The following is a 13,171-nucleotide window of genomic DNA, read 5'->3' on the forward strand; positions in this document are numbered from 1 at the left end:
GACGATCACCAGTGGTGTACGGCCAGTGTAAGAGATCGCTCCCCACACCATGATGCCGGGTGTTGGCCCTGTGTGCCTCGGTCGTATGCAGTCCTGATTGTGGCGCTCACCTGCACGGCGCCAAACACGCATACGAACATCATTGGCACCAAGGCAGAAGCGACTCTCATCGCTGAAGACGACACGTCTCCATTCGTCCCTCCATTCACGCCTGTCGCGACACCACTGGAGGCGGGCTGCACGATGTTGGGGCGTGAGCGGAAGATGGCCTAACGGTGTGCGGGACCGTAGCCCAGCTTCATGGAGACGGTTGCGAATGGTCCTCGCCGATACCCCAGGAGCAACAGTGTCCCTAATTTGCTGGGAAGTGGCGGTGCGGTCCCCTACGGCACTGCGTAGGATCCTACGGTCTTGGCGTGCATCCGTGTGTCGCTGCGGTCCGGTCCCAGGTCGACGGGCACGTGCACCTTCCGCCGACCACTGGTGACAACATCGATGTACTGTGGAGACCTCACGCCCCACGTGTTGAGCAATTCGGCGGTACGTCCACCCGGCTTCCCGCATGCCCACTATACGCCCTCGCTCAAAGTCCGTCAACTGCACATACGGTTCACGTCCACGCTGTCGCGGCATGCTATCAGTGTTAAAGACTGCGATGGAGCTCCGTATGCCACGGCAAACTGGCTGACACTGACGGCGGCGGTGCACAAATGCTGCGCAGCTAGCGCCATTCGACGGCCAACACCGCGGTTCCTGGTGTGTCCGCTGTGCCGTGCGTGTGATCATTGCTTGTACAGCCCTCTCGCAGTGTCCGGAGCAAGTATGGTGGGTCTGACTCACCGGTGTCAATGTGTTCTTTTTTCCATTTCCAGGAGTGTACAACTTACTGCTCTTGACTCCACTTCACAAAACGAAGTACCTTTACTAGGTCTGCAATGCTGCAAATGATGTGGTGCAGTGTTCATGTGGGTCTTTAGGGCATGTTTCCTTATGCTGTCAAAAAGGTGTTGATCCTTCTACCACACTTAAGATTACAAGTATTCTCTCTCTTTATGAGCAGATCTGTACACTCCATATTGTGACTGGGTCATGCCTAACATGGTGGGTAATTCACGTTTCAGCCATGACCATTTTTTGTGCTGTCAAGTGAACCATTACACAGTCAGAGTTATCTGACTACTTACCAGCCATGACCTGAAGTCATATCCAATGGTTCTCCACACCATGATGCCAGGAGTAACACTGCTGTGCCTCTCCAGAACACTGGATCTCTCCTCAGGTTGCTGCCATACTCACCAACAATAGTCATCCTGGATACTGCAGAACTGCAATTAATTGCTGAACAATATGTGACACCATTCTCCAGCCATCCATGCTTCTCAATCATGACGTCATTCCAAAAGCAGCTGTTTGTGTTGTGTATTAACAGCAGCCTATGCGTGGGATGGTAATTTCCTAGTCTGGCTGTGCTATTCTCCGACCGATTTTTTGAGATGACACAGAATCTTGCAAGAAGTCCATTACTTGTTTTTGAATGCCAGGTGCAGATGTGAAGTGGTTACAATGTGCTTGGTGCACAGTCCAGCTATCCTCCCTTGTGGTAGCCCAATGTACTGACCAGAACCTTGACGACAAGTACGTCTGACCTCACATTCTCGTGCAGTCCAACAGTGGACCACTATTACATCCAAATCTGGATATTGCACGATTCGGTCAGCCAGACAAATGGAGACTGACAATGAGACCCCTTTCAGACTCTGTTGAGTGATAATAATGCTCTCTCATGTGATGAAACAACATCTGCATGTCCTTCACAGTGTCCACTTGACATCTGATGCTTTTTGTGCTCTTGATATATCCTACCCAGCCTGGTAACAAGACTAAACATGAACAACACTAGTGCACTCTGATGGCCATTCAGTCTGTAACCCAGACCTGCAACACTAATCATTCGTGTACTCAATGATGATATGTACATGTACAAAGTTACATTGAACCTGACCATGCCTTGTGGGTGCTTCAATTTTTTTGTAAGGCTGTAGACTTCCTCCCAGATACATCTTACAAAATGAGACAATGAGAAAATCTGAGAATTTAGAGCTAATACAAAGGTTTATGAACAATCATTTGTCCCACATGCCATTTGTGAATGAAACAGGGAATGGGCATTGGACAGTGGTATTAGAAATACCCCCCACCATACACCATAAGGTGGCTTGCAAAGTGTAGATATAGACAGACAGGAGTCTTCACTTTATATGTTGAATCTGATAAGGACAAAAGTGCAATAGACTAGATATCGGGTCCTTTATCCTCAAATTCAATGGGAACTTACTACCAGATAAGGTTAATATAATGATTGTTGTTGTTGTTTTATCATGGCAACAATTTGATAACTGTGCATCTCATATCAGTAATGACAATAAATGGCAAATATTGTAAATATCTTTATCTTCTTCTTCTTCTGCTTTTACGGCCTCATTGGACCACTTCAGTCAATCATTTCTGGTCCTCTTCTTTGGTATTTTCCCCTTCCGAGTGGCCCAGTATCTCTTCATTCGTTCCGATGCTTTTCGTCATTCCTCATCTGTAAATACCCTTTTCATTGTATGTCGTTTGTCAATTTTTGGTTTAAAACTTATTTCTGTGTCCCTCAACTTCTTTAAATTTGGCGTTTTGTTCTGCAAATCATCCAGAGTTATTTCCAGTTCTTCCATATCCTCTCTTATTTCCTTAAGCCATCCTCCTTGTTGTTTCAAATTCCAGAGTTTCTCAATAATTTTCCTTGATAATCTGGTTTCTGGTGTCCTCAGAATGTGACCACAAAAAGAGATCCTTTTCTTTCGTATAGTATCGGTGATGGGCTCCAGTTCTCTGTATACCACTTCATTTGGAACTATCCACCATTGCCTAGCTTTTTGATATTTCTTATTTATGCATGTTCTAGCAATTCTTCTCTCTACTTTTAAAATTTTGTCAATTCTGTTTTTCTGGGTGACTTTAAAAAGAGTTTCACTTCCGTATGTAACCTCTGGTTCAACAACCGTCTTGTAATGTTTTAATTTTGTTTTAATTGATAGACATTTTTTATTGTACATAGACCATGTTAGTTTTTGAGCTTTTATCATTTTATTAGTTCTTGCTTGCCATGCAGGTTTCTCCTCCAATTTATGTGTTATAATTTCACCCAGGTATTTAAATTGTTTCACTATTTTAATTTCCCTATTCTTCACTGTGATGTGAGCTATTACAAGTGGATCCATTACCATTATTTCAGTCTTTTCAAATGATATCTGGAGTCCTAATTTTTGTGCTATATTTTGTAAGCTTGTTATTTGTTTCGTGGCTTCCTGAATATTATTAGCTAGTAATGCTAGGTCATCAGCAAATCCCAAGCAATTTAGTTTTATTTTATCTTTCTTAGTTCCAATTTTAATATTCATAGGATTTTCCTTGTACCATTCTCTCATTACATACTCAAGAGCACAACTGAATAGCAATGGTGATAAACAATCTCCCTGTCTCAACCCTGTTTTAATCGTAAATGGTTCAGATATTTCTCCTCTAAATTTTACTTTGGATTTGGTGTTTGTTAAGGTTAACTGTATCATTTTTATTAATTTAGGATGAAGTCCAAAATTCCTTAATATTTTCATCATTGAAGATCTATGGATGCAATCATACGCCTTTTTGAAATCTACAAAGGTTATGACTAGTTGTTTCTGCCTTCTTTTGTAGACATCCATAACTAATAAATATCTCTATCATATTATAATGTTTCATTTTACTTAGCTGAATACATATAAGTATTAATCAACTTAACATATTACTTCAAAACATATAACTTTATTTGTATATAACGTTTTGGTCACGTAATCAACATAGCAAAACCTTCCACATTACAAGAATCATGTATCATAAATTACAATAATCAAGTATTGCAGATTGTTTGAACCAACTAAAACAGCCATTAATCCATATTTATATACGAGGGCCGTTCAGAAAGTAACCTCCGGTTGATTTAAAAAAATACACCAAGTTAAATAAAAATATTTTAATATATACATCTTACAACTACATCTTTGCACTATTTTTCTACATAGTCTCCATAGCGATTGAGGCACTTATCGTATCTCTTCACAAGCTTTGAAATTCCTTCTGCATAAAAATTACCCGCTTGTGCCTGGAGCCAGCCTGTGACCGCATCTTTGAGCTCTTCGTCGTCATCAAACCGCTGTGACCCGAGCCATTTCTTCAAATGCATGAAGAGGTGATAATCACTTGGCGCCCGGTCTGGGCTGTAAGGTGGATGGTTGATAACGTCCCACTTGAAGGACTCAAGAAGGGCCGTTGTTCTGCGAGCAGAGTGAGGACGGGCGTTATCGTGCAAAAAAACGATACCGGAAGTCAGCATACCACGTACGTTTGTTCTGTATAGCCCGTCGTAACTTTTTTATTGTTTCACAGTACACGTCTTGATTAATGGTCGTACCACGTTCCATGAATTCAACCAACAACACTCCTTTGGCATCCCAAAACACCGTTGCCATCAGTTTTCTGGCAGAAAAATCTTGCGAGGCTTTTCTTGGTTTGGTAGGCGAATTTGAATGTGCCCACATTTTTGATTGTTCTTTTGTCTCAGGGTTCACTTACTTAATCCAGGTTTCGTCACCGGTCACGATTCTGTTTAACAATGGTTCTTCTTCGTCCTCATAACATGACAGAAAGTCTAATGCAGAGGCCATTCTTTGAGTTTTGTGGTGGTTGGTAAGAATTTTGGGCACCCATCGTGCACAGAACTTACAGTAACCCAATCTTGCTGTCACTATCTCGTACAAGAGAGTCTTAGAAATCTGTGGAAAACCAGTAGACAACTCCGACATTGAGAAACATCGATTTTCACGAACTTTTGCATCAACTGTCTGAACGAGTCCGTCAGTCACCAATGATGGTCTACCACTCCTCTCTTCATCATGAACGTTTTCTCGTCCACTTTTAAATAAACGTACCCATTCACGGACAACTCCTTCACTCATAACTCTTGGTCCGTACACGACACAAAGCTCACGATGAATAGCTGCTGCAGAATATCCTTTGGCTGTAAAAAACCTTATGACAGCACGCACTTCACATTTGGCGGGGTTTTCTATTGCAGCACACATTTCAAACTGCCACAAAAACTAAACTAGCGCAGGTACGACGTTCACTCGACCACGGCTTGATGCCGACTGACCTGTTGAGTGCGTGAACGCACAGATGGCGTCGCTACTCCCCCCACAACCCGCACTGTGACCAATCGGAGGTTACTTTCTGAACCGCCCTCGTAGAATGTAATAAAATATGCTGAATGTAAAGTCCTATATGTCAAGCTTTGGTGCTAACAGCAATAAGTTCTAGGAGTTCAAAGAACCACATAATATGCAAAATTCAAGTGTGCGAACATATCTCATATATGGAAAAATGCAATTATGACAACATGGCGAAGTGACAAAACCTATTTTCTTAATGAAGCCTTAGTAAACAAATGTGAAAAATATTGTCATAACTTATTTACATTACTTACAACTAATGGCACAAAACTCTAAGTATAATTCCATAGTAGTTTCAAACTGTCATGACAGAACATGCCTCAACATGGTAGTATCCCACTGAATTTCATTATGTTTTTCGGAAATTATTTCATAATAGTAAAATGTTTGTTAGAGGATCAGAGAATACAACCCCCACGTTTTCTACATCAAAAACAGCACTTTCTGATTTCATTTCAGTTTGAGCTACCTTCTTCCTTCTTGAGTATTACCCTCTTTACATAGTCCAGACATATTACAATAAACACTCAGATGGTATAACATATTAATTAGTAACATTACTTTCTTTCAAAACATTTCCATAACTAACTGTTTTACCATTTTCATTACCTCAAGGTATACGATATCACAAGTCCATTGGAAGTAGTCAGCATACTTCTTTGTTGTGCCATCAGACTCACAGCAAACACATTACATACCTTCATCTTATTCCCAGCTATAGACATATCCTACATGACACAACTGATAATCACATATGGCAGTATAGAATAAAGTTTCCCAACACATAGCAACCTCATAACAATTACCAACTCCAAAATATTACAATTTAACCTTACTTCATCGATATCTCATTATAACATGAAGTAGCTCCCGACATTTCATCATCACGTTGTATATAAACCCAACTCAACATATCATAACAATCATATACGGCATAATTGTCACCTGTTATATTTCTCAAATCTTACATATACTCTGAAAAATAATCTCCTCACTCTAAGTGTCTTTCACAGCAGAATTTACTTGAGACAGAACACAAAGGTTGTTTAAGTATGAAATTCCAACTTACTGATCTATTCCCATAACAACATCCTTCACCGTGTTTTCACTCTAATAGCTGTATTCAGCTGTTGACTATGTATCTTGAAAATCACAAAAACAAACCAACAAGTCTGACTCCCTATCATCCCAGTTGTAAATACAGCACTAAAGTTCCCTAAACAGAACAAAAATTTGTATTTATGCAATTTCTATACAACCAAACAGCACAGAAACTCAAAATATATTTCTGATGTAAAAAATATTTTTCCTCAAAAAAGTCAGAAACATGCCTTCTCAAAAACCAAGACTACTGCTTTACTACACAAGTGTAAATGTGAATATTTATTTCAGTCACAGTAGTGAAAATACCTAAAGGCTAACCATGTTTCCAATATTCTCAGATTTAACCAGTTGGGCACAAATACCATTTCAAAAACATAAGAAACTTCAGTACAAATAATAAAAAAAGCTTCTCATTAATAACATTGTGTTATCAAAACTTGTTGCCATAAAGTAGTGAGAAAAAGTAAGGGAACTGCCAGGGAACATGGTCTCAGTCAGACCTGTGCATAACTGGTTCACACCTGATCTACAAATGCTAAGAACTCAGTCAATGATTTCCTATGACAAATCAAAGAATAGTGAAGCAGAAAGAGCAAACTACATAAGGTTAACGAACAACTATAGAGCAGAAGTTAGATTGAGCATGTGTAAGGCAAACAATGATTATATTAATAAGTCCAAACATAATTGTAGAACACCCTGGGCTATTGTCATCACTCATTTGAGTAGAAGTAAAGATATTAGCATAAATAATTCCTATGATGCTGATATCTCAACACACTACTGCAACTGAATAACACTACTGCAACTGAACATGGTCATAAATATGACAACACCCAGAACTCAAATCATAGAAACTCCTTCTTGCAAAATTTGAAGATGTAGTCCCTATCATTAAGTGCAACGAACTAAAAGTAACTGATATTATAACTGCAATAGCAAAATTAAGTTCCTCAAAACTGGAAGACATTTATGGGCTCTCCAATTTTGTGATCAAAAAATTTTTGGATGTTGTCTTATAAACTGGATGTTTCTCAGTGGCTGTTTCCTTTCATCCTAAAAATGACAGTCATTACTCCACTGCAGAAAAAAGTGACAAGTCTTGTCCTAATAATTACTGCCAACTCTCTCTTGTACCCATCATTTTGAAAGTAGTGGAATATTGCATACAGCTCCAAATCAATCAACATCTGTGTGTCAATAATATTCTTAATGACTCTCAGTATGGCTTCAGGTCCAGCTAATCAACAGCCAAAGCAGTTGAAAATATTGTTTCATTTATATTACCATCATCTGAATCAAAATCATCTGTTAATGCTATCCTCGTGGATCTCACTAAGGCATTTGACTCTGTCAGCCATAGAATACTGATAGAAAAACTCTGCTGCTATGGTTCTGAAGGCTCAGAACTATCTCTGATGAGGTCCTACCTGAGTGACAGAAAAAACATTGTGCAGTCAACAATATGACTTCAGACGCCTTGGATATCATGCAGGATGTGCCACAACGTTCTGTATTTGGACCTTCACTCCACATAATATATGTATATGACTTGTCCAGAACTATGTTGTGTAATTCCACACTCTATGCAGATAATAACACTTTTGTTATAGCCAAGAAAGACTCATGAACATTAAAGTAGGAAAGTAGGGCTCAACTCAGAGCAGCCAGTAAGGTGCTCCAAATTAAAGAATAGTGTATTAATCATGAAAAAACTGTAAATCTCTTCTTTACCTTGTGTATTAAAGATGACAGCTAAACTACCTGGACTACTCAAAATTAATATGGAAGAATCATACCAATTATATCCCTACTAAATTAGCATGTGTGACATATTCATTTGGAAAACTAAGATCTTGGGTCAGTGGTAAGTTTTTGCTAAGCGTATACTATGCATTTTTTCCACACCCAGTTGACATATGGCATTTTATTATGGGGGAATTCCCCTGGAACAGAGAAAGTTCTTGTTTGGTAAAAGAAGGTAATCAGGTGCATCTGTGGAGAAGATGTTTAATATATACAAAAGGAAATCAACACAGTCACAAACCACAATGATCACACAACTACAGTCATCATACGTAAAACAGAAGATTTACGTCACAGTTGCTGGACTTGAGAAAACTCAAAGAGAGTTTCACTATTTACGTGTTGTTCAAACCTAACTGTAACTAATCTAGCAGCTTTGATGTCTTCCTTCACTCTGACCTGGTATGTATCCCAAAGACTCAAGCAGTACTCAAGAACAGGTTGCACCAGTGTCCTATATGCAGTCTCCTTTACAGGTCAACCACTCTTTCCTAAAATTATCCCAATGACCCAAAGTCGACCATTTGCCTTCCTTGCCACAGTTCCCACATGCTCATTCCATTTCTTATCACTTTGTAACATTATGCTCATTTATTTAAACGATTTGACTGTGTCAAGCAGGACACTAGCAATACTGTAACTGAACATTACATATTTGTTCTTCCTACTCGTATGCATTAACTTACATTTTTCCACATTTAGAGCCAGCTGCCATTCAACACACCAACTGGAAAGTTTTTTCTAAGTTGTCTTGTATCTTCCTACAGCCACTCAATTTCAACTTCTTACCGTACACCACAGCATCATCAGCAAATAGCCGCAGGTTGCTGCCCACCCTGTCCACTAAATCATTTATGTATATAAAGAACAACAGTGATCCTGTCACACTTCCCTGGGGCACTCCTGATGATATTCTTGTCTCTAATGAGCATATGCCGTCGAAGACAACACACTGGGTTCTATTACTTAAGAAGTCTTCGGGCAACTCACACATTTGTGAATTTATTCCATATGCTCATACCTTCATTAACAGTCTGCAATGAGGCACCATGTCAAATGCTTTCTGGAAATCTAGAAATATAGAATCTGCCTCCTGCCCTTCATCCATAGTTCTCAGTATATCATGTGAGAAAAGGACAAGCTGAGCTCTGCACAAGCAATGGTTTCTAAAACCATGCTGATTCATGAACATAAGCTTTTCAGTCTCAAGAAAGTTTATTATATCTGAACTGACAATATGTTCAAGGATTCTGCAGCAAACCAAAGTTAGGGATATTAGTCTGTAATTTTGTGTCTCCATTCTTTTACCCTTCTTATATACTGGAGTCACATGCGCTTCTTTCCAGTTGCTTGCAACTTTATGCTCATGAGAGATTCACAATAAATGCAAGCTAGTTAAGGGGCCAGTGCCATAGAGTAATCTTTGTAAAATGGAACTGAAATTCCATCTGGACCTGGTGATTTATTTGCTTTCAAATCTTTCAGTTATTTCTCTACACCAGGAATGTTTATTGCTCTGTTGCCCATACAGGAGTCTGTCTGATGTTCAAATGACAATATGTTTGTATGACTCTCCTATGTGAACAATTTCTTGAACATGAAATATAAAACTTTGACTTTCATTTAGCTACAGTCAACTGCCACACCACACTGGTCAACAAGGAACTGAGTGGAAGCCTTAGACAAAGTTAGTGATTTTACATACAACCAGAATTTTCTCAGGTTCTTTGCCAGATCTTTTGCTAACGTGTGATGGAGGTGGTAGTTCTATGCTTCATGCACAGATCTCTACTTACCTCTGCTTGTTGCCATTTGTGCACTCTCTTTTGAACCAGGAGTGCACCAGCCTCTGCTTCCTCAACAGTTTATGAATTTCATCACTAAACCATGGTGGTTCTTTTCAATTCTTTATGCACTTAGTAGGCACATAACTCTCCAGACCACAATATACAGTCTGCTTAAACTTTGCCCATAATTCCTCTATGTCCATCTTACTGGAACTAAGTGATGACAATTCACTGTCTAAGTGAGATGCTAGAACTGCTTATCTGCTCTGTCTAGCAGAAATATTCTCCTAGCCTTCTTGACTGATATATTAACTTTTGTAACCATAGTTGGTATAATGACACCATGATTGTTAATCCCCATTTCTATACTGACATCGTCAATTACGTCCAGCATATTTGTAACTACAAGATCTAAGATATTTCCATTGCATCTGGAATGCAGAGCTAGCTGCTCAAGGCAGTTTTGGGAAAATGTGTTGAAAAATATTTTACGTGACTGTCTGTATCCCTCCCAACGAATCCATAGACATCTCAGTCTATACTCGGTAGGTTAAATTCACCTCCAACTAGTATTTCATGGTCTGGGTATTTCCACACTATTGACCACAAAATTTCTTTCATGAACTGTCACAGTGGAGCTGGGCGACTGGTAATAACATCCAACAATTAACTTGATTTCACTTACACATGTTACATGTGACCAGATAACTTCACTGTCACATTGAACTTCAACTTCAATAGAGATAATATTTTTGTCAACTGCAATGAACACTCCCCCTCCTATGGCTTCTAGTCTGTCTTTCCAATACACGTTCCATGACTCACTAAATATCTCAGAGCTTTCCACTTTGGGTTACAGCCAGCTCTTGGGCTCAAGAATAATATGAGCACAACAACCTTCCTAGAGGGCAGCAAATTCAGCAACTTGTTTACGAATACTTTGACAGTTTACTGATTTTTGACAGTTGAAGTGTCTTTACTCTGAACATAGTCTAACTTTCCTTGCTGTGTATCAACTGATGAATGTTCATCAGTGCACCTCAAACTACCGTCTAGCCTAAAAATCCCTCATGTGCACCCACAAGTATTCTGCTACCCGAGTAGCTGCTTCCTTTGTGTAGTGCACCAATGATCTACAAGAGGAGTCGTACGAACCCCCACACAATAACACAGGTCGATAAATCTGCATCGAAGACCATCACAGAGTCGATGAAGCCTTTGGTTGAGACCCTCCTCTTGGCTCCAAACCAAGGGACCTTGATCAACTCTGGGAACAATGCTGCAAATTGAGAGCTCTGCTTGCAAACCAATCTACATAGTAGATTGCTTACAAATCACTCATGTGACCCATCCAAGAACCAGCTTTAAATGACAACTCTAGAAATATCCTACAATCCCCTAGATATAGCTTCATATGGTTTGTGAGGATGAGATTAGATTAATTTCAGCACATGCGTAGGCATTTAAACAATCATTTTTCCTGCAGTTCGTACATGAATGGAATGGGAAAAAGCCCTAATAACTGATACAATGAGATGTACCCTCTGCCATGCACTTCACAGTGGTTTGCAGAGTATAAGAGTAGATGTAGAACTCTACACTACTATCACACTCATTTGGATGTGAAACCTTGTTGATACATTGGGAAAAAAGAAAAAAAGCTCACCAAACAACTGGCTAAGGAAGAAATTAAAAGAGGAGAAACAGACATTGGAATACCTGGTGCCAGCCTACTATCTCAATAAAGACATAGAAGCTTGGTACTAGAGTAGCAAGCTATTACCTTCTCCAACAAACTAAGACCAATTATGGGAACTGCTACTGAACTTCATGGAAATAATTTATCACTTTATGCAGGCTACGGATCAGCCATGTTAGGCTCACTTGTGATTTTATATTATGATTAGAGAATGCATTTTACTGTTTGCACAAGGGACCCCACTCACAGTAGCCCATGTATTTAGAGAATGTGCTATCCTGGCGAAACTAAAGAGAGAATGGATGCTGAGTACCTCTTTGCCTCTCATACTAGCAGATGATGAATTGGCTTTTAGATGAATACTAAGAATTCAGAAGAGAAAGTGGATTTACCACAAAATTTGGCAATCATCTCAGCTTTACACAGTGTTTAGGGTTGGGGAGCCTCTTGCTGCAATAAGATCCAGAGGGGCCTCCAACTGTGTTCGATACCCACACTGATATACTCAAGAAGTTCTATTATGCTTTCAAGCATTCAATCATTTAATGTCAGAAACCCTTGTCTGCCTACTCTCCCCAATTTCAGACATAACTGATGTTAGTATTTTGCCTTCTCAATTTTAAGTCAGTGTGCAGAATCGATGTGGCGAAAGAGCCTCAGGACAGCAATATTCAAGAGTGTTTTCTAGTTACCTGGATATTCTTCCTCTGCTTTTTTTTGCTTTAGTCAAGTAATAAATCACAGGAACATGGTGACCTGTCGAGATCACTTATGCATTCTTGTGCAATGGCACTCAACCCTGAGGTAGGTGAGTTCAAATCCTGGTGGTGGAACAAAATTTCACTCCCAGTATTTGGCCAGCAATAGAAGGAGAACACACACACACACACACACACACACACACACACACACACACACACATGATGATGATGTAATATTAATGGTCTCAGAGTCATTAATTGCAAAGTTTGTCTAGGATGGATTGACTGATGACCTTTTAGTATAATCCCTACAAAGCCACAGTCATCACCATCACTGTCCAGAGTTTGGATCTAGAATGAAGTTATCATTCTACAATGGTGTCACCTGAAATGAACCTTAAACAGAAAAGGACATTGTGCTGAAATGGAACTTGGGCCTAAATGTTTACATTTTATGTGCAATTTTTCCTCAAGTACGTATCACAAACAGAATCAAGACTACACTCTTCCAGGATCTCCCTTCTACTTTTAAAGTATTGAGTCAATTCGTGAAGTACATCTGGGTGGCACATATGGCAAATCACTGATTTGATGCTCACTTGCACACTCATTTTTACTTTGTCTGGAATGTTAAAATGCATCATTGTTTGGCTTTAATTGAAATCCTGAAATAACTGTCTCCTCTTTGTTGCAGGACACAATGAATGCAAAGTCAGCACACGTAGTACTTCTGACTGGAATCTTTCTACTAATGTTAATGGACAG

At 39.6% G+C, this 13,171-nt stretch overlaps 1 protein-coding gene across 4 annotated transcripts in view; it reads left to right on the plus strand.

Annotated features, from left to right (window-relative positions):
• LOC124723042 overlaps nucleotides 1-13,171 on the plus strand; it is a 318,102-nt gene that overhangs the window by 247,747 nt on the left and 57,184 nt on the right. For all 4 annotated transcript variants that reach the window (XR_007006485.1, XM_047248221.1, XM_047248220.1 and 1 more), the window contains exon 2: nucleotides 13,101-13,170. Coding sequence is in view for 3 of the 4 variants with exons in the window: in XM_047248221.1 (XP_047104177.1) it covers nucleotides 13,101-13,170 (70 nt within the window). In the remaining variant the exon portion in view is untranslated. The remainder of the gene's footprint in view (nucleotides 1-13,100; nucleotide 13,171) is intronic.

This window comes from Schistocerca piceifrons, chromosome X, assembly GCF_021461385.2.
Source record: "Schistocerca piceifrons isolate TAMUIC-IGC-003096 chromosome X, iqSchPice1.1, whole genome shotgun sequence".
In the NCBI taxonomy this organism is placed as follows: Eukaryota; Metazoa; Arthropoda; class Insecta; order Orthoptera; family Acrididae; genus Schistocerca; species Schistocerca piceifrons.